Source organism: Ascidia mentula, chromosome 2 (assembly GCF_947561715.1).
Source record: "Ascidia mentula chromosome 2, kaAscMent1.1, whole genome shotgun sequence".
Taxonomy (NCBI): Eukaryota; Metazoa; Chordata; class Ascidiacea; order Phlebobranchia; family Ascidiidae; genus Ascidia; species Ascidia mentula.
Genome location: NC_138567.1, coordinates 13,023,124 through 13,046,034, shown reverse-complemented (window position 1 = coordinate 13,046,034; position 22,911 = coordinate 13,023,124). Strand labels below are relative to the sequence as shown.

General features: G+C 37.7%; 4 protein-coding genes across 4 annotated transcripts; 1 reads left to right on the top strand and 3 right to left on the bottom strand.

The window, feature by feature from the left end:
• Nucleotides 1-68: 68 nt before the first annotated feature.
• On the bottom strand, nt 69-1,913 carry LOC145889767 (uncharacterized). The gene is made up of 2 exons (XM_082980797.1): nt 1,752-1,913; nt 69-1,066 (listed from the first exon to the last, which is right to left on the bottom strand). Exons 1-2 carry the CDS (start codon nt 1,816-1,818, stop codon nt 657-659), a joined length of 477 nt encoding a protein of 158 aa, XP_082836923.1. The 5' UTR covers nt 1,819-1,913; the 3' UTR covers nt 69-656.
• A 2,372-nt stretch (nt 1,914-4,285) lies between these two features.
• LOC145888692 (vacuolar protein sorting-associated protein 51 homolog) lies at nt 4,286-10,887 on the bottom strand. Its single transcript, XM_082979503.1, has 16 exons — nt 10,572-10,887; nt 10,235-10,312; nt 9,995-10,153; nt 9,641-9,898; nt 9,368-9,490; nt 8,891-8,948; nt 8,657-8,820; nt 8,068-8,228; nt 7,562-7,728; nt 6,957-7,101; nt 6,816-6,881; nt 6,268-6,442; nt 5,885-6,082; nt 5,440-5,561; nt 4,909-5,095; nt 4,286-4,691 (listed from the first exon to the last, which is right to left on the bottom strand). Exons 1-16 carry the CDS (start codon nt 10,746-10,748, stop codon nt 4,530-4,532), a joined length of 2,400 nt encoding a protein of 799 aa, XP_082835629.1. The 5' UTR covers nt 10,749-10,887; the 3' UTR covers nt 4,286-4,529.
• Nucleotides 10,888-12,840: 1,953 nt separating this feature from the next.
• Nucleotides 12,841-16,504, bottom strand: LOC145889684 (uncharacterized). The gene is made up of 7 exons (XM_082980681.1): nt 16,357-16,504; nt 15,441-15,780; nt 15,008-15,173; nt 14,574-14,780; nt 13,866-14,093; nt 13,189-13,303; nt 12,841-13,078 (listed from the first exon to the last, which is right to left on the bottom strand). The coding sequence occupies exons 1-7, from the start codon at nt 16,445-16,447 to the stop codon at nt 13,068-13,070; spliced, it is 1,158 nt and encodes a 385-aa protein (XP_082836807.1). The 5' UTR covers nt 16,448-16,504; the 3' UTR covers nt 12,841-13,067.
• Nucleotides 16,505-17,641: 1,137 nt separating this feature from the next.
• LOC145890639 (G protein-coupled receptor 137Ba-like) lies at nt 17,642-22,896 on the top strand. Its single transcript, XM_082981761.1, has 9 exons — nt 17,642-18,306; nt 18,714-19,169; nt 19,686-19,735; nt 19,893-19,977; nt 20,185-20,343; nt 20,432-20,581; nt 21,465-21,590; nt 21,811-21,935; nt 22,077-22,896. The coding sequence occupies exons 1-9, from the start codon at nt 18,304-18,306 to the stop codon at nt 22,180-22,182; spliced, it is 1,260 nt and encodes a 419-aa protein (XP_082837887.1). The 5' UTR covers nt 17,642-18,303; the 3' UTR covers nt 22,183-22,896.
• Nucleotides 22,897-22,911: the final 15 nt, after the last annotated feature.

Sequence of the window (22,911 nt, the reverse complement as noted above, 5' to 3'; positions counted from 1 at the left end):
TTCAAAAACATGAAAAGGCAAAAAAAATCTTTCGTGTCTGTCCAACATGACAACGTTGTGAGGTAAGAATCCCCCAAAATACAGGAATATGGAAAATAAATGGAAGATAAAGTAAAACTGTTTTACAGCAAGAAACAGTTATAGCCTTCTCTTCACCGAAAAAAGCGAGAAAAATGTAAATCAAATCATTTAGTCGTTGACAATTAGCAGCCGAAATTTTAGTCAGGGATTATGAAATTACAACATTCCACTATATCTTGCCAAAAACTAGTAGAAAAAATATACAAAAAATAAACTTTCCTTCAGAAAACACGTATTTGTTAGACACTGTGAAAAAACGATGCGTTTTTGAGAAAAAAAAATTCAAATATTTTGTAAAAAACACCTTTGGAAAATTTTTAAATTTGTAATAGTTTAATTTTTCATGTTTACTTTATTACATTTTCTTAAAATAGTGATTGTTTAAAGTGTTATTCGATTTATCTGTCTTAATATCAATTAACATGCACATACTGTAAAGTGAAATCGTGAACGGATTGTGTACGTCATCACCAAACCTTTTTTGAAATCAAACAGAGATTCAGACCGTACGTTTTTTGATTCGCGTCAAGTCGAAGAAATACTTTGGTTTTTCGCAATCTTAAAACTGCATTTCGTCACGCAATGTATTGGCGAGGTTTTCCATTCCTGGCCAAATAGGTTATCAATGCAATTATGATGGCCAGAACAAGCACGGCACCGACAACAATGGCTACTAACACGCCAACGCAAGTGTTGCGAGGTTTGTCGCAAAATCCAAAATGCAACACCGTTCCTTCTTTTTCTTTTCCTCTAGACGGCGTAGTTGAGTTCATCGGCGCTGACGTGGTGGTTGTGGGACTGGGACTCTCAGTTGCCTGAGGTGTTGTTTCAGGCTTGGTAACAGTCACGTAAACGGTAGTAGAGCTTTTAATGCATGTGTTCTTCGTGTTTGGGTCAAACCATTCATACCCAGGCATACAGAAGCACTCGGATCCAGTGCATGTTGTGTCTGGGGGACATTCAGTAGTACAAGGCTCACCTTGCGCTGAAAAGTGATGTATATAGTTAAGGCTTACCGTAACACAAAACCCCCTTTAGTTTGCTTCCCATAGAGTCAAATCATTGTGATGTTCGTTGACGATTTTGTGTGCATGTTCTTTTGTATGTCAGGTTTAAAGCAACAGTCAACCGTTTCAATTACAATACTCCAGCACTGAAGGCTTGACACAATTACGTACAAAACAATAAGGATCGACTGGGGTTAAGTTTTGTTGTTTGTTTGTTCTTCATAAAATGTCCATAAACAAGTCTTACCCCACGTCATGCGCTAAATAAACGCCTTGGCGAAAAAATTATGCAAAATTCCCAAACGGCCAACTTGAAATACGTGTTTTTTCGTTTGCGTGACATATCGATTGTGCAGTATACCATGTACATAACAAAAACAATTACTAATTCCATTCTTGTGATATTGCGAAAATTCACTCCATATAGAAACATCGTGATTGACATCAAACAGAGATTCTGGCGTGTAAGTTATTTATAGCTGAAGCAATTTGTCATCACGAGCAAGCTAACATTTAAATAGGTAACGTTATGCGACTGCTGTTAATATTGCCAGGGGCGTTTGACATTATATTGGACGGTATTCGATACACCAAGCCTAGGTAAGGGAAGATATCACCTTACATTTGTCCAGGGATCCAAATTCGTATTATCACTGTACTTACCATTTGCGTCCCCACAAGCAGTTCCAAAGCAGATAAAAGTAATCACCAGCAACTTGACAATCTTCATTTTTGTTGGAACTTGTAATCTTTACAACTGGGTAACTTGTTTCGTGCCAGGAATTAAATTGTATCACTCACATTTATGATATCGCAATATCGAAAATACCGTACTGTCGATTGAACAAAAACGTTAAAAGTTTTCCAAGCAAAGTAGATAACATAAGTAAAAACTCATGGCGCTGTCACAAGGCTCAATATCAGCAGCAATAAAACTACATACAAAACCATTTCGATTCATATTCATCAACAAACAACTTTCCCTTCTCACTCTGACCTTTCATCTGTCACGTAAGCTGTATGCAGATCATTAAAATACCGTGGGCTGCGAATATGAAAGCTGCAGGGCTGAGACGCCTCTTTATACTGGCAGACAAACAGCTTCTGTCGCGTTCGTGAACATCAGGCACTCATCACGTGTCTGCGTTGGCGATAAATTTCAAAAGTTTGCTTTGCCTTTGTTACACCCCTTAGCATGGTCCCCCTTTGCGTGTTGCTTTGCCAACATTCGAGTAATATTGGAAAAGCTGTGGGTTGAGGTGTCGAGAAATATGCATCACATTTAATGATCTGCACTAAAACGCGTGACGTACCCACATGGCCCGTTTATACAAACCTTATGAATTTGTGTATTGTCAAAACTTACCTTTATTTTCTGAAAGTCTAAATGATCTTAGATGTATACTAAAAAAAATAACTTTGCCGTATTAAGCAGGACTTTGCTCTACATTTTTCTTTCCGTTCTCTATCAAAACATATACTTTAGAAATAACACCGAAAACGCATGCACGCAACAGCTTTTTTCCAACATCTACAGAGTAGGTATAACTGTATTATTCGCCACGGAGGCACAATTTTTGCCTCAGGTGCTTGACAAGAACAAGACAAACCCACTTAATTGGGCCAAATCAACTCAAATCACGAAGTTGCCCCCAAGCAGTCATACCACCGCAATTAGGCGAAAAAGAAGTCGCGTAATTGTGACGCAACAGTTCAGAGCTTCGTAATATCACGCACATCTTTCGCAATTGTGCAATACTGCAGGGTTGCCAGATTGGGCGAATTCTAAACCATCTGACCGGAAATTTGCGTTTGGCTGTATTCGATATTTGGCCGCAAACTTGGCCGTTTTTTGACGTTGTATTAGAATGCCAATGTAAAAAAGGCCAATGCAAGGCTCCGTGAAAAGGGCCCTTTTTGACCTTTCTTTGTCTTGAACAAAACACCAATATGTTTGGCAGTTTTTTTATATATTTATCAGGCAACCCTGCAATATTGTTGCGCAAGAACTGCAACTTATGCATATGAAGCAATGTTCCAGACCTTATTTTTGAATGTTAAACATCTCACGCACCACAAAAAACAACTGCTTACAATCAATTTCAAATCAAACGACACTGTAGTGATATGTAGGTGAATAAATTGGATCTTTATGTCTTAAACCTCTGCTTCCCAATTTCGCACTGCTCCACACAACCCTCACTTTTGAGAGTACTGCAAAAAAGGTTAGAAAAATCAGCGCAGAATTACGTGCACTATAACGAGTGTGCGGCATTTTACCATCGTGTAATGTGGCGCTTGACAAAAATTTCGCGTAATCGTAAGCAACCTTTCCTATTCTAGCATGCAAATATAGTCCCTGACTTGCTACCAAGAACCAAAACCTTTTCGCACGCTAACTTTAAAACCATGCAGACATGTCGGATAAACAGACAATGTAGCACCACGTAAAATCGAGATTTCAAAAAAAACAAACCATAACCTCCGACAATCCCCACATGTATAAGCTAAAAGTGTTTATTCTCCAGATATCCAAACAACTTAACAGACGTCGGTCGCCAGAACAGCAGCAGCTAATCATACTATACATATAGCACGGCCTGAGAGTTGGCCAAATCAAAACCGTGATTCACGCCACAACGAAGACATGAAATGCATGCATGCATGAGCAACATTTCATAGTAAGTGCACAAGTGACTCGCCATGTCGCGTGACGTGGTACGTGTACGTTGTTTTGGTGTTAAAAGCCTGTTGTCCACGGCGGGGCTTTTAAATTAATATTTGTAAGACAAAAAATAGCCGTATTGCATTACAAACCTAAACAAAAAAATTTTGAAAAAACTTACAGGTAACAGTCAATGTAATGCCGTCTAACAACATGAAGTTTTAACCTAATTAGACGAATGCTTTTGCTTTAAAAACCTAATACTTGAAGCACTTGTGTTGGACCAAAGCAACGTATTTCAGATTTAGCTGAGTTGTAATCTGCCACTTGAACCTTATTTCAAAATCTCGAGAAGCAATCGTTGCATTCAAATCAGGCAATACAAGTATGGCGAATCCAACCATGCATTAAAACTTGGCCTTCGTTCAATTTTGAAAGCATGACTGCATTCTCCTTACATTTGAATCACAAATTTTGTATTGTCTGATTTGAGACTCTGAGAATATTTCCAATGAAATAGCCATCGTAACATAGATGGTTATGTTTATTGCACACACAAAAATGTGGAGACAGCAAAAGCGTGATTCGTGGAACTACGAACAGACAACACAAAGACGCACGAGCACCACCAAGCGTCCAGCTGAAGAGAACGATATCTAAAACTGTTCGGATTTTCCAAATACATCACCGCTAGTTTCAATTGCTCCTTGCAGTAATATACCTGCAATATAACCAGTTCGGACATTTTAAACTTTTTTTTGGATTTCTGAATGACGTCATCCTCTTTCGCATATGACGTCAATCACGGTGGGTTCCATCACTGTCGGTTCGACGCATCTGTGCACGCAACTGGCGATGACTTCATCAAGCAGACCATGGACAATGTTTTCGTCCGAGACGAATCTCCAGAGATAGAGTTGGAGGTAATGACAGTCGACCTTAAAAAGTTGAATTTGTTCGTGTCAAATTCTGGTAATGCGTTGTATAGAATTCTACTGGCGCTCATCGGACGTAAATGCAATTGGAACCGGGGACTGCATGACCCGGTACTCTTTGGAATTAGAAACAAAATACTTTGACGATAGAAAAAACAAACTTGAATGTATTCTCTGTTTTCGTTATGAAATATTCATTCAGATTGTACGAAAAGGTCACCTGCAATTGCTGGAGTCCAAATTTGCTGAAAGTTTTTAATCGGACGCATTCCAGCAACGTCTTTAAGGCAATCTTGACAACCCCGGTTAAAATCGACGTTCTGGAAAATTCCACTGGCCCGAATACGTCCACGCGTTCAGAGAACAACTTCTGGATGTTGCTGAGAAGGCTGTTGTCCATTGTCGAACTAAATATATGAAAGATTTTTGTCAAAATGCCATTTTTGCTTACATAGTGCAGCGCTCGTATTTAACTAGAGTAAAAATTGTCAATTTGTGCGTAATACATGATGTCAGTACATGACGACCGTTACCTCACAATAGGAAAAAGTATTGATGCATGGAAAAAAAACATTTCAAAAACCAAATCGCCTCTGTAATAGATATCAGAAGAAATGTTTTTTGTTACTAATTTCGAATTGATCTATTTTTTTCTCATCCCAAATGTGTGTGCCTCTCCTTGCGTTGCAACCTTATACCGAAACCTTTGATGCATATTCCTACTACCCCAGTTGGGGCACCCATAACCTACCTTGGCGCGTACGCCCCCCAGTGGCTTCTTTCCCGTTGCCTGGATACGGACACGGGGTGAGTTCGTTTGCTGCTGTCGCTACTCCTCGCTTTTCGTACCCCTTCCTCATACAAATAACCAACCTGATCAATAATAACAAAATGTAGTTGGACCAGGAGTACAAACACTTTTCAATTTAGGGCCAGAAATTAAGAAAAAAATTACAGGCGTGGCAATGTCCTATACGAGTATAAAGTGGACAATGAGTGTTTGCAAACCATGCAGTTTATGAATCAAACTATTTACACTAACTAACATTTGAATACTGCTACAATAAAGTAAAATCGTGCACTAAAATTACATTTGCAGTACCAACAGTGTTCTTCCGGGTTAAACTAAACAAAACCGAATATCGGTTGGAGTCAAGTTTGCACTAAACTGAGAAAAAAATCTAAAATCTGATCACCTGCTGGTCGGATTGCGTCACTTCCTCCACGACTCTACGCATGACTGCGCGCACCTGACGCGGCTCGACGCATTTCAACCAATCGCGTGCCTCTATGCTGGTTCGAATCATGCGGGAGAGTGAGAGGCCACTGCATTGGACGTAAGCTTCCAGAAGTTTCTGAGCGGTGTCGCCCATTTCGCTTGTAAGATCTCCTACCTGTGGATTATATACGTAGAGCATATTACAGTGGGGGTGAATATGGAAGTGGCACAATTTGCAAAATCGTGTTTTGTGATGAAAAATGGTTCGTTTTTTGCAGCATAGTTTTAGTTTAAATCGAACTCCCTGTTATCTAAGCATGGCACTTTTGCGTTGTTTGTAAGTGAAAAATCGCGTTGTACCTGGGTAACCTTATCACGAGCCGATATCATGAATTGTTCGTCAGTGAGAGTAAGAATATAAGCAACAGTTGACTGCTCAAAATCCCTGCACAGTCGTGACAGCAGCAACAGCAATGCAGGAGGAGGGGTGGTCGTCTTGCTCATGTTGGACGAATCGCAAAAGGCCAGAAGTGTCCTGACAAACAGGCGAGAAATTGTTGTTAATTTCATTGATGACATTATGTGCAAAACAAAATTTGCTGACCGTTGTATCGTTCATGACTACTCACGACATTGAGAGTAATTAAATCAGCAGGTTTACGCGAGAAGACCAAAATATACAACTGGACAAAGAGAAAATACAAAGCAGAATGCAACTTAAGAGTTGGTCATACAATTACGTAGACTTATCACGGGTTTTTAAACTTTACAAAAACAATTGAGCTCCTTCTGTTAACATTACCACCGCAAAATCTCAAACATACAAACACTTTTAACAAACGAAAATAACATCGTTAACACATATAAGCGAAATTACAGTACAATAAAAATCAGTTTTTTCAACGTACTCTCTTATATATCGAATGAAATGCACGATCACCACCTCTCTGACGTCATCGCAACAGAATTCGCGCCTATGAAGAAGACAAAAAAAGGATCTGTTATTTTTGAAACAGCTTGTGGCAGCCTCATTGCATGCCTCTATATACCTGAAGTAAGTCATGGCGGAGAAATTAATGTCGCGAACTGTGAAAAGCTGAACATCGGCAAGCACTGATTTCACTTGGTTCAATATCGCCGAAGCGGTCGAATTCACCAAGTCCAACAAATTCGGAGTGGATTGGTTGCTTTTACCTAAAAAGTTTACCGTAAAATACAACAGTATTTTTATTTACAATATTCTTTCGTCTTTTGCACTTTCAAAGTTATTTTTGTGTGGTAGATATGACTTAAACAAACCAGACTACATACAAACATAGCTTGCGGTTTTATAAATTCCTAACATGTGCACAAATGTCCAATGAATATGTTAAGAACAGACTCCAGTTTTACACACGAAAACGGACAATGAAGTTCATAAAATTGCTGGTTTCAATAAAAAGAAGCGAGAAATCAGCCGTAGAAATTCAGCATTGTGGCATTTAAAGGGTACCAGGAAATTTTAACGTTGCAAACACTAAAATTGGCTTCAACACTGACCAGGACCAAGAGTTTCATCCGCAACATTGCCCATTTTGTTACATCGGAAAATTTTTGCTCGATTGAAAAGCAAGCAAACATTTTTTTTCGGTTTTTCGTTAATCACATGACTGACCTTTGGGAGCAGAGATTGCGTGACGTGCATCCGTGAGACAATCCGTGAAAAATTCTTTGAGGGCAAGTTGGTAATGCTCGCACCTCGCCTTCGCCACTTTCACTATAATCCCCCCACCCATTTGCATGATGTTAACGCTGGGCAGGAGGTTGGTGGTGGCTTGCAGTCTGTAACAAAACTCAGTATGTTAGGGATAAAATGGCCGTAAAGGCGTAGTGGTTCATAGGTGGAGCTAGGAGTGTTTTTTCGGAGAAAGTACTTCGGCTATAGGAGAGCACAGTTCGTGTTTAACGAAAGTCCCTTTTTAAGTTTTCATTTCTTACAAACACACTGAGCAAGACTGGGCATTATGAATGCTTTTCAGCAGAGGAGGCAAAAGTTAACATATAAGAGAAGAAAATGCATTAAAATACTTCGGTTTTCTGCACGTTACCCAATGCAAAAAAATTAATACCGAAAAACCTTTACGGGTTCGCGGGAAAAAAAATGACAAGGAATCCACCGACCTGCGAAAAAAACGGTCAAGAGCACGAACGATCAGCGCGTTGTCACGTGATCGCTTATCGAGCATCAACCGCTTCTCAACCAATGAGAAGTAAGTTTGGAGTAAGTCTTGTACGAATGAAAGTAGCTTGTTGTTCGCTACTTTGCACACCTCGCTCGATTGCTGTAAAGACGTGAAAGTAATGAATTTGTTTGAATTAAAGTAGCAGAAACTCAAGGTTTTAGTTATAGTAAGAATCCTGGTCTGGACCGAAGTAGCTATTTTTAGTCATGGGTCACTTGTAAACTATCTCAAAATTAGTCCCACCATGAGGGGCTATAAAAACAAAATTCCACACAAATCCATTGGATGCATGTTGGTCCCTAACTAACCTGTACATTTAACATGCACCGTTATATGGACATCCTCATCATTTTTGCAGTGTAAAACATACCAATAGTGTAACAAAAACCAGGAACAATTACATATACTTTGGGTGCTTTTAATTTAATTGGGCATGACTTGCTGCCAAGTAGAAACTGCTACTAAATTTTTAAAAATGATGGAGCATGACATACAGCTATTTGACCAAAAGGGCAAGAGGCATTTACCAAAAGTGGACTGAAAGTTCCATCCAGTGTTGCAGTAAAAGATGAAACCTCTGTTTGCTTAATAAAAAGGTTTTCGTAAGCAGCGATAGTTAGCGAGAGATTGCTCAAAAATCCATTGCTTCCACGATCCATAAATTCCAGCACATCAATCAACAGTCCAGGACCTGGACAGCAAGGCAGAAAATAACATTAAACAAGTAGAAAAAAGGATATACTGTATTTGTTACACTGCACCTTCACTCTCACTGTTGTTGCCAGGCACATTTTCTCCTGCGAGGTAAGAACGTAGTTCCTGACAAAGCAATGACAAATTGAAACAAAAAATCTCCAAACCAAATGTACAGCAATGTTTATAGGGTAGCACAAGTATTTTCTAATAGTTGTTGTACGAAACACGAAATATATGAGGAAATTACATGTTCTGTTTCACCAGAAGAGCATTTTGGCATCGTCAGTAACTGGCAGTGTCAGTAAAAGCTTAATTTTTTTCTTTCCATTAAACGCTTGCTTGATAAACTATAGTACAATTAAATATGTTTGTATATGTGTTTAACATAGCAGAGAGGCAATACAAACTTCTTGCAACTCATTTAATAAATCCCCGTCTCCCAGCATATTTATCTTTTAAATTTAGGAAGATAGACAGAACAATGCACTTGCATTGATGCAATATATATTTTAATGATGATGATGAGCTAAATGTATAAGCACCTCTAAGTCCTCGTCCAGTTTATTTCTTGCATGCTGCAAATAATCATCACACAAAAGTCCAGCAGGTTCTCCCAAACGCAACAATAGACCAACACACTCAGCCAACTGGTGGGTGCTCGAATTCTGGCAATGATTTGTTAATTAACAGAAACTCCAATTTGAAAATACTGCAAACATGTATGACTGCATAACTTGCAAAGAACTTACAACAAATTCATTTAGGTATCAAAAATGTTTACCTTTCACTACAGCCATGTGTGGTTAAATATTTACCTTATCATAAAATGTTTCCTTAAGTTTCGCAATAATTTCATTTACTATGTTCCTGCAATCACGCTCAATGCCACTGAATGACTCCATGTGTTGGTAATGTTGTAAAACAGCTCTTGTCCTGGTATAGTAGGACACTGCTGCAGCATACGATCCCATTTCCAAACACTTTTTTAACCTGGCTGGCAACTCAAACAAAAACTGCAGTTTCTTTAATAGTGAATGAACACCAGAGAGTTTGGTAATTTTCTGCCTGTTTGCCTGCAAATATTTGAATGCTTTATTGAGCACAAACAACAAAAAAGTGTGCATGGAAGATGTGAGTTGAAATATATAAAAAAAATGTTATATATATACCTCCATTGTTGTATTTATTTTGGCATTTAACTGAGTTATGGCAGTCATGTTTGATGTCAACTTTTCCATTTCATCTTCCATTTGACGAAAATCTCTTTTCATTGTTCTGATTGTGTCAGTAGCACTGATGAACTTGTTGTAATTTTCATAAACCAAAGTCTAAACCAACATACAAATTTCAGTAAATACATATAAACACAAACAAGTTAAACAAATAATACAAAATTCAAGAAAATCTACCTGCATTTCACTGTCCAATGTGCGAATTTGCTTGGCCATATCGTTCTCTGCATCCATAAGTTCAGATAAATTGTTTTCCTGCAAAAATTACATCGTTTAGGAGTAAACAAATTCTGTTTGTATTGCCTTGCAATATTACACTGCAAGCCAGATTGGAAAGTGTGTAATTTACGCAGGATTTTCAAACATTTTGATTGTACAGATTATGTATAAAGAACTAGCCAATGTTATTTGTAAATTCATTATTGGATATAGCATTAGTTTATTTTTTCAGTGCCAATTGTCAATCTACCCTTTTTCCAATTAGATGTATGGTGTATATATAATATATATCTACCTGTTTTAACTTTCTTAAATACTGGTCAGAATTAAATCCTGGGCTGTCAATATCTAAAGGGTCATTGCTAGGATGGCCATTTCCATCCATTCCATAGTACATCTTTAACATATCATTTTTTCGAATACGTTTGTTCTCCGCATCTCTCTCTGCTTCACTCTCATTTTGTGAGGCCATGGTTTTGGTAACTTAACCAGTATTTATAACCATTTGGAGGGCAGAAACTTTTATAATAAAAATTACAGTTTCATGAACAGAAAGCATTCATTCTAAAACTTAGAAAAACTAAATCCTGTGCATAATTATAAAATTGGGTCCTCGTCAGCTTCTAAAACGCCTTTTGTTGATTCAAACAATGATTTCAAAAGTTTCAAAATTATCTGAATGTAATAAAGTTGTCTACATGGAAAGAGAAACCAACCAGTCGTATCAAGTTCATTGGACCGTAACATCAACACAAAATTTTAAAATAGAAACAAAATTTTTTCGTAAGCTTGGAAATTTTACTAATTAATTAATAGGTTTCAAATTTTTCAACGTGTTTTTGGATAATCCTGAATGTCAGACCAAAAATTTTACGCATTATTGAATCGTGTGTTTACACAACATCAGTGAAGAAGGTAGAATTCATTTTCATCGGAATGATCAAATTTACACAAAAACATCGATGTTGTATAAAAGTACGAGGGTATATGATTTTACACATTTAGCATTACGAATGTCCGATTTAAGTAAGATGAAAAAGAATACAAAATAGGTGACTTTCTGCGAAACAAAAGAAATTGACAACACGCGGAATGTCAACTTTTGTCTGGAGTTTAAGTCCACGTAGTCATGGGGATAAACGTTCAAGGTCCCACACAGATTGGTAAAAACGTCAATGGTTAATTGTAGCCACAGCAAACATTCTCCTGATTTTCTGTCGGTTTATTGCTTTTATTAGCCCATATAGCCCAAAGCGACGAAAACGTTATGACAAACGGTATAGCCTAGTTAAAAATGAAGTCAAACAATTAGGTTTTTACTCGGGCAAAAACGGGTTGCAGGAAGAAGCAATTTTGTATTGACGATCCAATGGCCCCTTTTTCGTTTCTCTTTACCAAACTTTCAATCGATACAAACAGGTATGGCTGCTACGAGCTCTATTGAACCTAAAAAGTGCCGAGCTTTTCTTACTACAGAGATGAAGTATTTCTAATCGTTTATAACATACCGCTTTGCCAAGCAGTCCAAAAACGTGATCCACGCCTTGTATGAGTCATTTTTGACGCACTTTGGCTTACTGCTTTGGGAATATTCGACCTCCGGATGTAATTGTTGGTAAATTCCCCTAATTGTGTTCTCGCGATTACCAATCAAAAAACTTATGTTGGCGTAAAATTGCGACATTCTTGGGAAGAAACTGATTTGCAGTCATGATCATGTGTTTGCTTGAAACTCGTTGCAGAGGTTTTGTCATTCGTGCACGTTTATTTTTAGGCAAAAATAAGCGACAACCATATACCTTAACGTTTACAAAAGAATATGACTTGCAAACTAACATGGCATAATAAGGAAAGAAATCTAGCGATGACAAGATATTACTCATTTATGCTCTGTTTCCTTCTGACAAGATTGAGTGGCCAACGCAGATTTGCAGCAATGCGACCTGCAACACCATGTTACTCAGACGCGGAAATGGTCCCTGGATGAATACAGCGCCGGCACCAAGTATTCCATCAGGCATATCCGGGGTGGTTTTCCAATGCTTCTCATTTCACGACCACATTGTTTTTATCTATCGATGTGCATTTGTAACTCAACTATAGCCTATATAAGCATTGACGCTAAGTTTGATTTATGAAGGGCCGTTTAAACGTTTTCACGGAAACACCAAAATTTACTTTCCCCATGACTAAAGAGGAGGTCACTTGCACCAAGATTGTTGTTTTCATGATAGCCCATTCTTCGATGGCGTATTAACGTTACATTGGCTGCATGGGGAAAAATTAGAACGTCAAAGTGCTGTAACGAGAGCATACAATTGCGCACCCACCGCTACGATTCACTGATTTAAAAATTTCAAATTTATTGAGACGGCTTGCTACACTGCCATATGAAACCGGCATGTGTTTGTTGTCTATAATCACCTTATTAAAAACAAGGTAAATGCCAGAACACATCTTTGTACCTTTTTTGATAAAAGAGCATTCGATCGCCCGAATACAAAACGAAAAGTTTTCCACATTTCATCAATCGTATATTTACACAACATTCGACACAAGCACGCAAAAATGTCCACTGGTCACAATATAGAAAACACGTATGTCTGATGTTACACATTATTGGATTGGCGAATGTTCGATTGAAGTAGTACGAAAAATAATGTAAAATGGTGACACGATGTGTTTGCTGTGGCTGCGTACTCGACATGACGCAGTATTTGTGGCAGCGTCGTCATGGTGATGTTCATCAGCGACTCATATACTTCCCAGTTCTCCTCATGGTGGGGCTTCTTCAACGCCTAACTAAACAAAACAAGAAGGTGGTAAGATTATATGTATAGCAGCCGCACAGACCTATGCTTCCTTAACAAAGACAAATAAACTTTGTCAGCCGATATACAGCTTTTACCCACCTCTTTTCACAGAAATGCAATTCATTCGAACTGAACAAAGTAAAGGATTCATGGAAGCGTTAACGTACGCCAACATGAATGAGTAAACCCCGTAAGCCCTGCAATATCCGTCCTTCTGCAAAACACGCAAAGTTTTTTGTAAAAAGGGTAAATCATATTCATTTGTTTGTCCGGTGTAAAGTACATAGCAGGTTTACAACAGAAACCGCTTGACATGGAAAATGCATAGCGCGTCTAAACCATAGCCAGAAGAATGTTCGTGTTTGCGCTCAAAAGTGAACCAACAGGTTCTGTCTGGCAGCCAAGTGTAGCTGCATTTCCAGCTAGCAGAAGGTTCGCTGCAGAAATGTTTGGCGGCTCATGTAATGGATCGTGCGTTGAGCATTGCGAATGGGTGACAGCTCGAAGATGAAGGGATGCCAAGTTTTATTACATTTTAACGGGAACGGTTGCCATATTTCCGCGTTACTCATTCACGGAAGCAAAAAGTTGGAATGTTAGAAGCGCATTGTTGTCCACCAGTGCGCCGCTTTTAAATCTGTGTGACCCTTTAATAAATTCTATTCAGTGCCTTGCGATTTCTGAGGGTGTGTTACTTCCAATAAAGTCAACCATAGAAAGGGGCATACTGCTAAAAGGGACGGCAAAATCCTGTTTTGTTTCAACCGAATAGTCACCTGTTGGTAGTTGCTAAACTCGCCCATCAACTGTATTGTGTGGAATGGGATGTAACACATTAACGTCCAAATGACAAGGGGTGCGATGTTGAATCGTCGTATTTTCTCATCGATTTTGCCTTCCTGTGGCTGGAGGTCGATTAAATTGGAAACGCTTGGAACTCCAGACTTCCTCTCAGTGTAGGTTTTGTTTCGTTTTATTGCCTTGAAGTAGTTCAGGGCGACCACCTACAAAATATGAGGAAAACCCTGTAACAGCAGTAGCCTACTTATGTATTATTGCAAAGTTAAAGAGACACTTTTGACCATAATGGTTTCCATTTCAACACATCTTACTGTTGTTGTCAAAAAACGTTTGTATCGCTAGGTATAAATATGAAGCCAATGCACTTTGGCAATGTTTAAACCAGACAAATGCTAAATGCAGTAAAATTGTAAGGTGTGAAATGTCACCATTTCGGTACAATATACGGAATAAATTTGTTGCTCCGTAGGGGCGAGTGATCACTTTATTTGCAAGTGACTAGAATTACTTGGTAAGTGACCTCACGGTTATAGAAGCAGCGTTTCGCTGAAACAATGAGAACCGGTTGCACAGGAAGAGAGAGACCATTAAGGCCGACCCAATGACCATATTTCGTTTCTATTGACCTTATGATTTCAAAATATATGAACAGTCACTTTACGTTATCGAAACTTTGCTCTCACCAGTAAACAAACCACAAACAATGATGCCGGAAAGCCAAGCAGGAGGGTACTGGTGGCATGGATTGAAACAAACTTTCGAAGTAGAACTGCAAGTAAGCTGATTACTAAGGCAGAAGCCCATACAGAAGCTGTGACTTTGAATGTCCATTTGGTCCGAACCTTGCCAGGAACTGGCGTCGATCGGTAGTTGATTTTGAACGTACTTGCCTAAATAAACGACAAAATTTACAAGCTTGTTTTAACTGGAAACGACCCATTTTCAATGCACCTCGTAAAAAAAAGAAAATCTGTTAATATTAAATTGGATGTAAGCCCGTGGAGCCATTGCATAAATGTTACTTTAATTCAGGTGTTAACGATATTTCAAGATTGTTAATGAATTTCTTTATATAACGAAGTTCAGTCCTTTAATGGCAAAGGCAAGACAACTTTACCGTAAGAAGAAGTATTGTGACGTAGCCGTTGATGAACATCATGACGTCACGAGACAAACACAATGGAACTGCGAAGGTATCGGCGTTATTCATTATATCTTCAATCAGAAAAAGCGGGAATGTAAATAGGAAGCACATGTTGCAGATGATGATGTTGAAACTGAACCTATTGCAAACAATTTGTCAACAATACAGTTTGAACTATTAAATTTTGCTTGTTCACAAAAAAACCTCCATTGTACTTAGTATTTAATACGTTTCAAAGAAACAACACAATAGTTTACCTCGATAAAGTCAAAGTTTCACAAACAGTGGACCATGGCTCGTGTTTGAATGAGTTACGGTAAAGCATATTTTAAAGTTTAAAAAAATCGCAGCCATGGACACGGTGAAGAGTACGAGAAGTATAGATTGTCGAGGCCGAATAACCTACCAGTTCTCCGGGTGCTTTAACTTTCGGCGACTTCCCCAAGTGATGAACACATAAACGCATGCTGAGAATCCAATAACAAACAAGACGACCACAAAGAATATTTTCATCCAGTTTCCCTCAGCCTGTTGCTCCTTTGAACCGAAAATATCTTGAGAAGTCGAACTCAAAACCACTGTTGTGTCTGTTGTGGTTGTTGTGCCTGTGGTTGTTGTCGATATTGTGTCTTTTGTGGTTGTTGTCGATATTGTGTCTTTTGTGGTTGTTGTCGATATTGTGTCTTTTGTGGTTGTTGTCGATATTGTGTCTTTTGTGGTCGTTGCCAATGTCGAGTCTGTTACGACTGCAAAAAATTACACAATTTTATACTTTTGCTTCCCGATTTTATACTCATGACACAAAAATATAAAAAATACCAAGTACAATCACAATTAAGGCCATTTTTTATCCAACGATTTTATATGTTCAAAATATAAAATAACCCACATAAGTCAAATATTAGGACGCAATGCTTTACTCCATAATATGGTTAATGCTTAATTCCAGTAAGATTTAAATAACAAAAGGTAAAACCACACCGTACAGGTTACGAAACTAAAACGTTCACAGCGTTACTAAATGCGTTGGCACTGTTGCAAGTTGTCGTGCGGTTTGTTATGCGCGAACCACACAGTCGTTGTATCCTCTTTTGGCTACACAGAGTGGAAGTTTTAGCGGGGGCAGTAATTAATATCCCGGCTCATAAAGAAAGTATTGAATGGCACAATCTTTCAATCCGTAAGGGAGAAATTCCGGCTCACAAGTTTTATTGTTCAACTGGGAAATTTGTGGTTCTACCAGACGTCCAAGTGCTGCACGCTGCTAAGCTGAACAACATGACCTAAACCTAAGCCAATATCATCGGTTAAACATGTCAAACCTATTGTGTCCCAATATTGCAGCAAGTTTGGATTTCCAACACCCAACCCTTCGTAGTCGTACGATTCGCTGAAATCGTAACTGGCACCCATGTTCTTTTTTGTCCTTTGTTTGTCCAACAATATTACAATAATTGCTAATGGTTTAACTGTCAGCTAGAACACAAAATCGTTAATGTTACTTTCACAATTCCTGATCAGTCTATAAAAAAGGCGACTACTGTTTGCACTGTTCTGCAAACAGCAGAGTTTCTATTGCAAAAAACTGCAAGGCCTTTTTGCAGTGGCGGATTAACCACCAGGCAAAAAAAGGCACCAAACAATTCCAAGCCACGCAAATACTTTCTTCGTCGCAACGTTCCTAATGCAAAAATAAAGCCTGCAGCGATACGAGCTTCCCCACATTTGAAAGCTGTAAGCTTTCTCGAATCACACACGGAATGAACAGACTGAATTTTTTTTTTACTTCCGTTGACTGTGCGCCGCCATCAGTCAGTTTTGTCATCTGAACAAGTCTGCGTGGAAGAAGGGACTTTACGTGCAAACGGTTCTATCTAGTAATGCTACGACAAGCAGTGTTTACCATGCTAAACTTCCACTTACTTTAGTCAATTTAACTACCCGCCAAAGTGTAGATGACGTCAAAATGCATGTTAGAAAATGTTGAATGACTCGTAGATATTTAACACAACCAACTTTTTCCAGTCTTGCGATTGATTTTAAGTGGATTTATCCTCGTTGATGAAATTTTACCATGTTTTAAATTATCACTAAACTAAATAACAAGTCGGTAGATTAGAGCGCGTCGTGACACACAAGAAAAGTCGTTCAATGATGGAGGCGTCGCAAGCTTTCTTGGATTTTATTTCCATAAACAACTGTTGCAATGACAAAAAAACATCGCAGCATATAAGTAATTCACCTAAAAAGTCACAATTTTTTTCAGTGCGTCGTCATTACATTTTGCTTGAGATGAGTACGTCGCCGTTTCGTGAATGGTGAAAAAACCACAACCTCATCCAAAACACAAATTAAGTGGCAGTAGTGCAAAATCACGCTTTTCCATGACGTGCAGTAGTAGGTTTTGACCAGAATTGTCCCATTAAGGTCATGGCCACAGAAACAGAAACATTTATTATTTTTAATAAAAGTATGGTAGAAAACGATCCGTTACGCATGGTAAAGTAGATAGAAAAGTCGTCATGCGTGGGTAATCCCAGAAGTCACTTCTGGATTGTAATTGGTTCGCTCGTGGGAATTTTCTGCGAAGTTTGAGGTAGTGTTATTGTCAGAGTTTCATTGTTTGGATTTCAGTGGGCCTAAGGTGTTGTTAAAACGCGTTGTTGATGTGGTTTATGAATTGTATTGTTGCAAAATGTTTTTTTTATGAGACCAATTTTTTATGTATTGTGTGTGTTATGTTAATGGTATGTAGAGCAGAAGTCAGAAGTAACGCAATTTCTAATTTATATTGCTTAGTGTGACTGATGCATGCTAGTTCCCTTTTCTTGATTGCACTGCCTTAACATAGTAATCTATTGTACACGACTAGTTAGGTTTAAAATCAAAACCGCGGCAAGACTCAGTTGTGGCATGGTTTTGTCAGGTGATTAGGTGAATGTAAAATCGACAAATTAAATGTTTATTTATATTTTATAGATATTTAACAACTGCTTGTATGCAAAAACTGTAATAGAATCAATCATATGCGTCGTTTTATGGGTGACTGGGGTGATATGTCACCCCTCACAAACAAACAGGGGTGACAATGCATGTATTGTCACCCCTGGATTTTGTTTAAATTAAAAATTATTGTTGGAAAAACCACATATATACATTATACTATGCATTAAGGTAGTTTTAAAAGACCTGTATTTTCACCATCACAATCTTGACAAACTCAAGTGTCTCGTGGATTGTTCATGCAGCGAAGCAGTTGATGTGGCATAATGGTATGAATTGGCATTGTTGCATAATAGATGTGTATATCACTTCATAATTACTAAATCTGCAACGAGTGAAACAAAAATGTGCCGTTTTCGTCAAAGGTGGTCGGTAACTAAAGTGTTCAAAACTTAGCGCTACAAAAACATGATCCGGTGCAAAAATAAAGTGACATGAAACGGACTTCGCGTCTTTTGCCTATATTTAGGGCGTTGCGACTGACGAAATGTTTTTTGCGTATTTCTAACACTGGGAAACGTCACCCCTAATAATTTACAAAACGTTAAAAAATCAACGCCTATGGAATCAATCATTATGCATATTTTACATTAAATAATTTTGGAGAAATCTGATACCGTGAAAATGTTTTGTACATAAATATAATTGTTATTTTTTCTTAAATTTTTATTCACAGTTAGTGCGGTTACAACTTGCTAAGTTTATTAGCTCTACTGAGATTGGAAACAAAACTTATGCCTTAAAAATGGCATCATGTCCAAATTCCTCTGTGCCCCTCACTGGCGGAAATGGTTCAATGCCAGCCCCATCTCCATTCATCCCTGCTGTTCCAAGCAATGTCACCCTGAGTTTGACAATCTTCTACCTAATTATGTACTGCTCACTTTTCGTGAGTGTCTACGTACAGTTGTGGCTCATTCTCTTGTACAACTACAAAAAGTTCAGCTTCCAGTCAGTGTTCCTTTTCTTGTGCGTCTGCTGGAGCGCACTTCGTGCCACCCTCTTCTCATTTTACTTTAAAAACACAGTGGTAGCAAATGAGCTTCCCTTGTTGGCATACTGGTTGTTGTATTGCTTTCCAGTTTGTCTGCAGTTCTTCACCCTCTGTTTGCTCAACCTGTATTTTGCCCAGGTATGTAAATTTGAAATTTTTGTGAGAATTTTTTTTTTATTTTTGGACCATTGGAATTTGTAACATAAGAAGAAAAATAAATTGTAAACTTTAACAGTTATACTGAAAAAGGATTCTATTGTTAAAAATATCTTCATAAGCTTTTTTGTAATTTTTATCTGCTGCTGGAAATATAGTCACTGTTTAATTTATGTATTTTTATGTGAGTTTTTCCCTAATTATTTTTTTAATCAAAGGATTTGTGCAATGTCACCTTAGTTACATGGTGTCTGACTCGATAGCCTCTAAGGATTTATTGCTGTCCATGCCATGTTACTTCCTGTATATTTAGTTTGTTTACGTTGTGGTCCTTTTGCAAAAATAAAACAATTAGATTTCCCAGAAAATTAGATAATTTATAACATTACATTTGCCAAAAAAAAATTTAGTATTTTGTTGTTCACTGAATATACAATGAAGAAATATTCATAAACTAGCCCTGTGGTCTAACGAATTTGACCATTGTTCTTTGTTTAGGTGATGTTGAAAGCTAAACCCAAGTATGCTGCAAACCCAAACAAGTACATGTAAGCATTACAGAAAATATATTCTTTATCCAGCAAGTTTCAATTCAATGTAATTTATCATTTTTAGAAGTAAGACAAGTGCACTGCCACAAATAAAAGTTTTTGTATTTGTGTTCCATTCACAGATAAGTTTTAACATAATTGTTATTTTGTTTAGTTATCCTCTGCGAGCAGCGTGCATTGGGGCAGTCATCATATTTCTGGGAATGAATATCAGCTGTGCAGTGGTTGTACAAACTAGTGTGAGTGATTTTGCAAACTTCTAGAAAATAAAATCAACAATTTCATGTCTATATACAATGTAATGGTGAAAACATGTATGTAGTGGGTATCATAGTTAGTGTTATTAACTTATATACCATAGTTGTTCAAAAATCATGTTGTGTTTTCCGAGCAAACGGTTCTACGAGAGCAAAACTAAATATTAACTATCAAAAATATTGTTTCAGCAACAAGCGGAAGATCCACATTTTAATACGATTCGAGCAATTGTAGTTGCCCGAGTGCTGGTCAACGATTTGTTGTTCGTGGTTTGTGCCATCTCCCTTGCTTATTGCATATTCAAAATATCAAAGACCACATCTGCAAATGTCTTGCTGGAAGCCAAAGTAAGTAATGTATAACCATAGCGGGTACTGGCGATAATCTACTGACTGCTGTGTTGGGTAAAAAAGATAACCGAAAAACTGTGTTTAGGGCACTACCGTATGCCAAGCAGTTTCTGTTGGATGCCTGATTGTGTTGCTGTATACTTCGAGAGCAATTTACAACCTACTGGCCATTAGCCCTCTTCGATGTGACAAGTTATCCCCATTTAATTTCAACTGGTACAATGTTTCAGACCAGGTTTGTCTCCTTTCTGTTTTGTAACATTGCTGAAATTGTTTTTGTGTGATGATTGCTTGGGGGTGCATCAAAGGAAACAGCATAGTCCATGAGTAGTAAAATGTTTTTAACACCCCGTAAAACTAAAACCAGGAACTGTTGGCAGTTTATAGTCCACAATTTATGAGCTTTTTGTTTGTTTATTGTCCAACTGTCAGTCAAAACTCATTGTTGATTTTTAAATGCCAATCATTATGTGGGTTGGAGCGTGTTTGCAAATTTGGTTTATGGAGATTTTGTAATGGCAAAATAGCCCATAGTTTTTCGAGAACATTTTTAGGCATTATTGTAAATATGAAACACTTTTACCAAGTTTCAATCAAATTGTTATCCTTGTAGCGAAGTCAAAAATATAGGGTAAAAAAAATTTTTTTGGTCCAACACAGCCAGCAGCAAATCACCCTCCTAGCAGTGACAATAGGTTGACAAGACATATGTTTTGTCATGTTTGCTCAGTTGTTTGTCAAATGATCAGAGTGGTGCAGACAGCCAGCTTTATGTTAATTTACTTAAGACTGGTGCTTCAAAGTGCATTGTCATGCTGCCTGTGTGTGGCATGGTGCCCTAAGCTGAAGAATACAACTTATATTTGTTCGAGCTTATTGACACAATACAGTTCAATAGGTACTCTGGGCTATTCTATGCTTTAAAAAAGAGCAAACAACAACATTTACATAACATCATTTTGTTCTTACTCAGAACCACACAAATTTGTTTTGTGTAGGCCAAGTAGATGTCATAAAATCATCCACTATGTTGTATTATCATTATTGTCAAATTGTTGTCTATTTTTATGTCTGAACTGATGACAACCTATTTTTGTTATAATATTTTATATCTGCAGGCTGACCTTGTAAACCTCAAGGACAGTTCATACATCGTGTTTGGGGTTGTTCTTTTCATATGGGAGCTCTTGCCAACGATGCTTACAATCATTTTCTTCCGTGTCAAAAAGAATCGGGAATCAGTGGTTGGTCCATGTTACTTTGTACCGAGTTTTACACATTCTCAATTTTTTTTCTCTTTAATTGTCTGTATTTTATTTCCATTTGCTGTTATAGTTATACTCATGTAATCTTGCTGGATAACTTACCAGCATTCCAAGCCTTGATTTTATCAGCAATAGTTTCAGCTAAGGCACAGTTTTCGCATAGAAATTTATGTAAATACAGGAGTGTTTCTTTGTGCAGCAAACTGCTATTAGTGGTTTTACCCCCAATGGATACAACACAAGAGTGTATTTTTTTGACAATCCACATCGTTATGACAGTGAGGAAGATTTGTCTGCACGTAGCAGAGGAAATGGTGATTCCAGGTATTTATATGTCTTTAGATTATCTGCAGAAATGATCACTGTATTGCACAAATATATGTATAAGGTTAGGGAATACTTATTATTATTGCAAATGCATTAATGATCCTTCAAAAAATGGCCTTCCTGCATTTGTCCTCTCAGTGGCTTCTTGCAAGTCAGCGCCCAGCACTTACAAGCAAGTCCCCGACGAAGCTCCAGAAACTCACCTGGAAGGAGGGTAACATACTCAACACCTCCTATTGAATAAAGTGGTTTGGTTTTTCATGTTGTTGTTTCACTATGATCAGCTACTCACTCAGATTCCGCTTGGCCTGTTACATTCTTGTTTCAGTTAGCAAACAATTTTCCTTTCTGTTTGTCAGCAAAGTGAATGTCGTGTTGCAACTACTGTTGTGTAGGATTATTTGTTTCTTAACATTTAGCTGAAGCACTTTCATAGATACTAGTTTCATTACTACTAGCATTTACAATTTACGCAAAAGCAGAAAATATTCCATTGTTTTCAATGATTTTAGAGCTCTCTTTTTACTATATTTGCGGTGGTTTGGAAAATTAACACATGCATTCATGAAGAATTATAACAACACAATTTTTAATGAATTATAACTCTGTGTTTTAAAGCATTGTATTTGTTCGCATACACCCCCTTGCCCATCATAGTACTATTACTTACCCATGTTATTTTGACCATTCGAATTGTCTACTTAATAGCTTGGACATGTTTAATTGAACTATGGAGTGTTAGTTATGATCCTATTGTTGTTGTAAGTGCATAATCTTCTTATAAGTACTTGTTTCATTATATAGCATGCCACTAAAGCTGACCATAAAATACATATTCTTTTATTGTTGTTTTCAAAGATTTCTGTTCCTAATACTCTGTGATTGCAATTAATCTCTATATACTGTGACTTCATAAATACTATTGCCATTGTAGCATATTCAATACATGCCATCCCAAGTGGTCAAAATACAC

What these genes read in the sequence shown, in the direction of transcription:
- LOC145889767 (XM_082980797.1), bottom strand. Translation starts at nt 1,818, where the DNA reads ATGAAGATTGTCAAGTTGCTGGTGATTACTTTTATCTGCTTTGGAACT. An exon ending in TGCTTGTGGGGACGCAAATG is followed by an intron (nt 1,067 to 1,751) that starts GTAAGTACAGTG and finishes ATCACTTTTCAG; the next exon opens with CGCAAGGTGAGCCTTGTACT.
- LOC145888692 (XM_082979503.1), bottom strand. Translation starts at nt 10,748, where the DNA reads ATGGCCTCACAAAATGAGAGTGAAGCAGAGAGAGATGCGGAGAACAAA. An exon ending in CATTGGACAGTGAAATGCAG is followed by an intron (nt 10,154 to 10,234) that starts GTAGATTTTCTT and finishes ATGTTGGTTTAG; the next exon opens with ACTTTGGTTTATGAAAATTA. An exon ending in AGGAAACATTTTATGATAAG is followed by an intron (nt 9,491 to 9,640) that starts GTAAATATTTAA and finishes AATCATTGCCAG; the next exon opens with AATTCGAGCACCCACCAGTT.
- LOC145889684 (XM_082980681.1), bottom strand. Translation starts at nt 16,447, where the DNA reads ATGGGTGCCAGTTACGATTTCAGCGAATCGTACGACTACGAAGGGTTG. An exon ending in GCAATATTGGGACACAATAG is followed by an intron (nt 15,781 to 16,356) that starts GTTTGACATGTT and finishes AATTTTTTGCAG; the next exon opens with TCGTAACAGACTCGACATTG. An exon ending in TGTTTGTGGTTTGTTTACTG is followed by an intron (nt 14,094 to 14,573) that starts GTGAGAGCAAAG and finishes CATATTTTGTAG; the next exon opens with GTGGTCGCCCTGAACTACTT.
- LOC145890639 (XM_082981761.1), top strand. An exon ending in TCAACCTGTATTTTGCCCAG is followed by an intron (nt 19,170 to 19,685) that starts GTATGTAAATTT and finishes TTCTTTGTTTAG; the next exon opens with GTGATGTTGAAAGCTAAACC. An exon ending in AGAGGAAATGGTGATTCCAG is followed by an intron (nt 21,936 to 22,076) that starts GTATTTATATGT and finishes TTGTCCTCTCAG; the next exon opens with TGGCTTCTTGCAAGTCAGCG.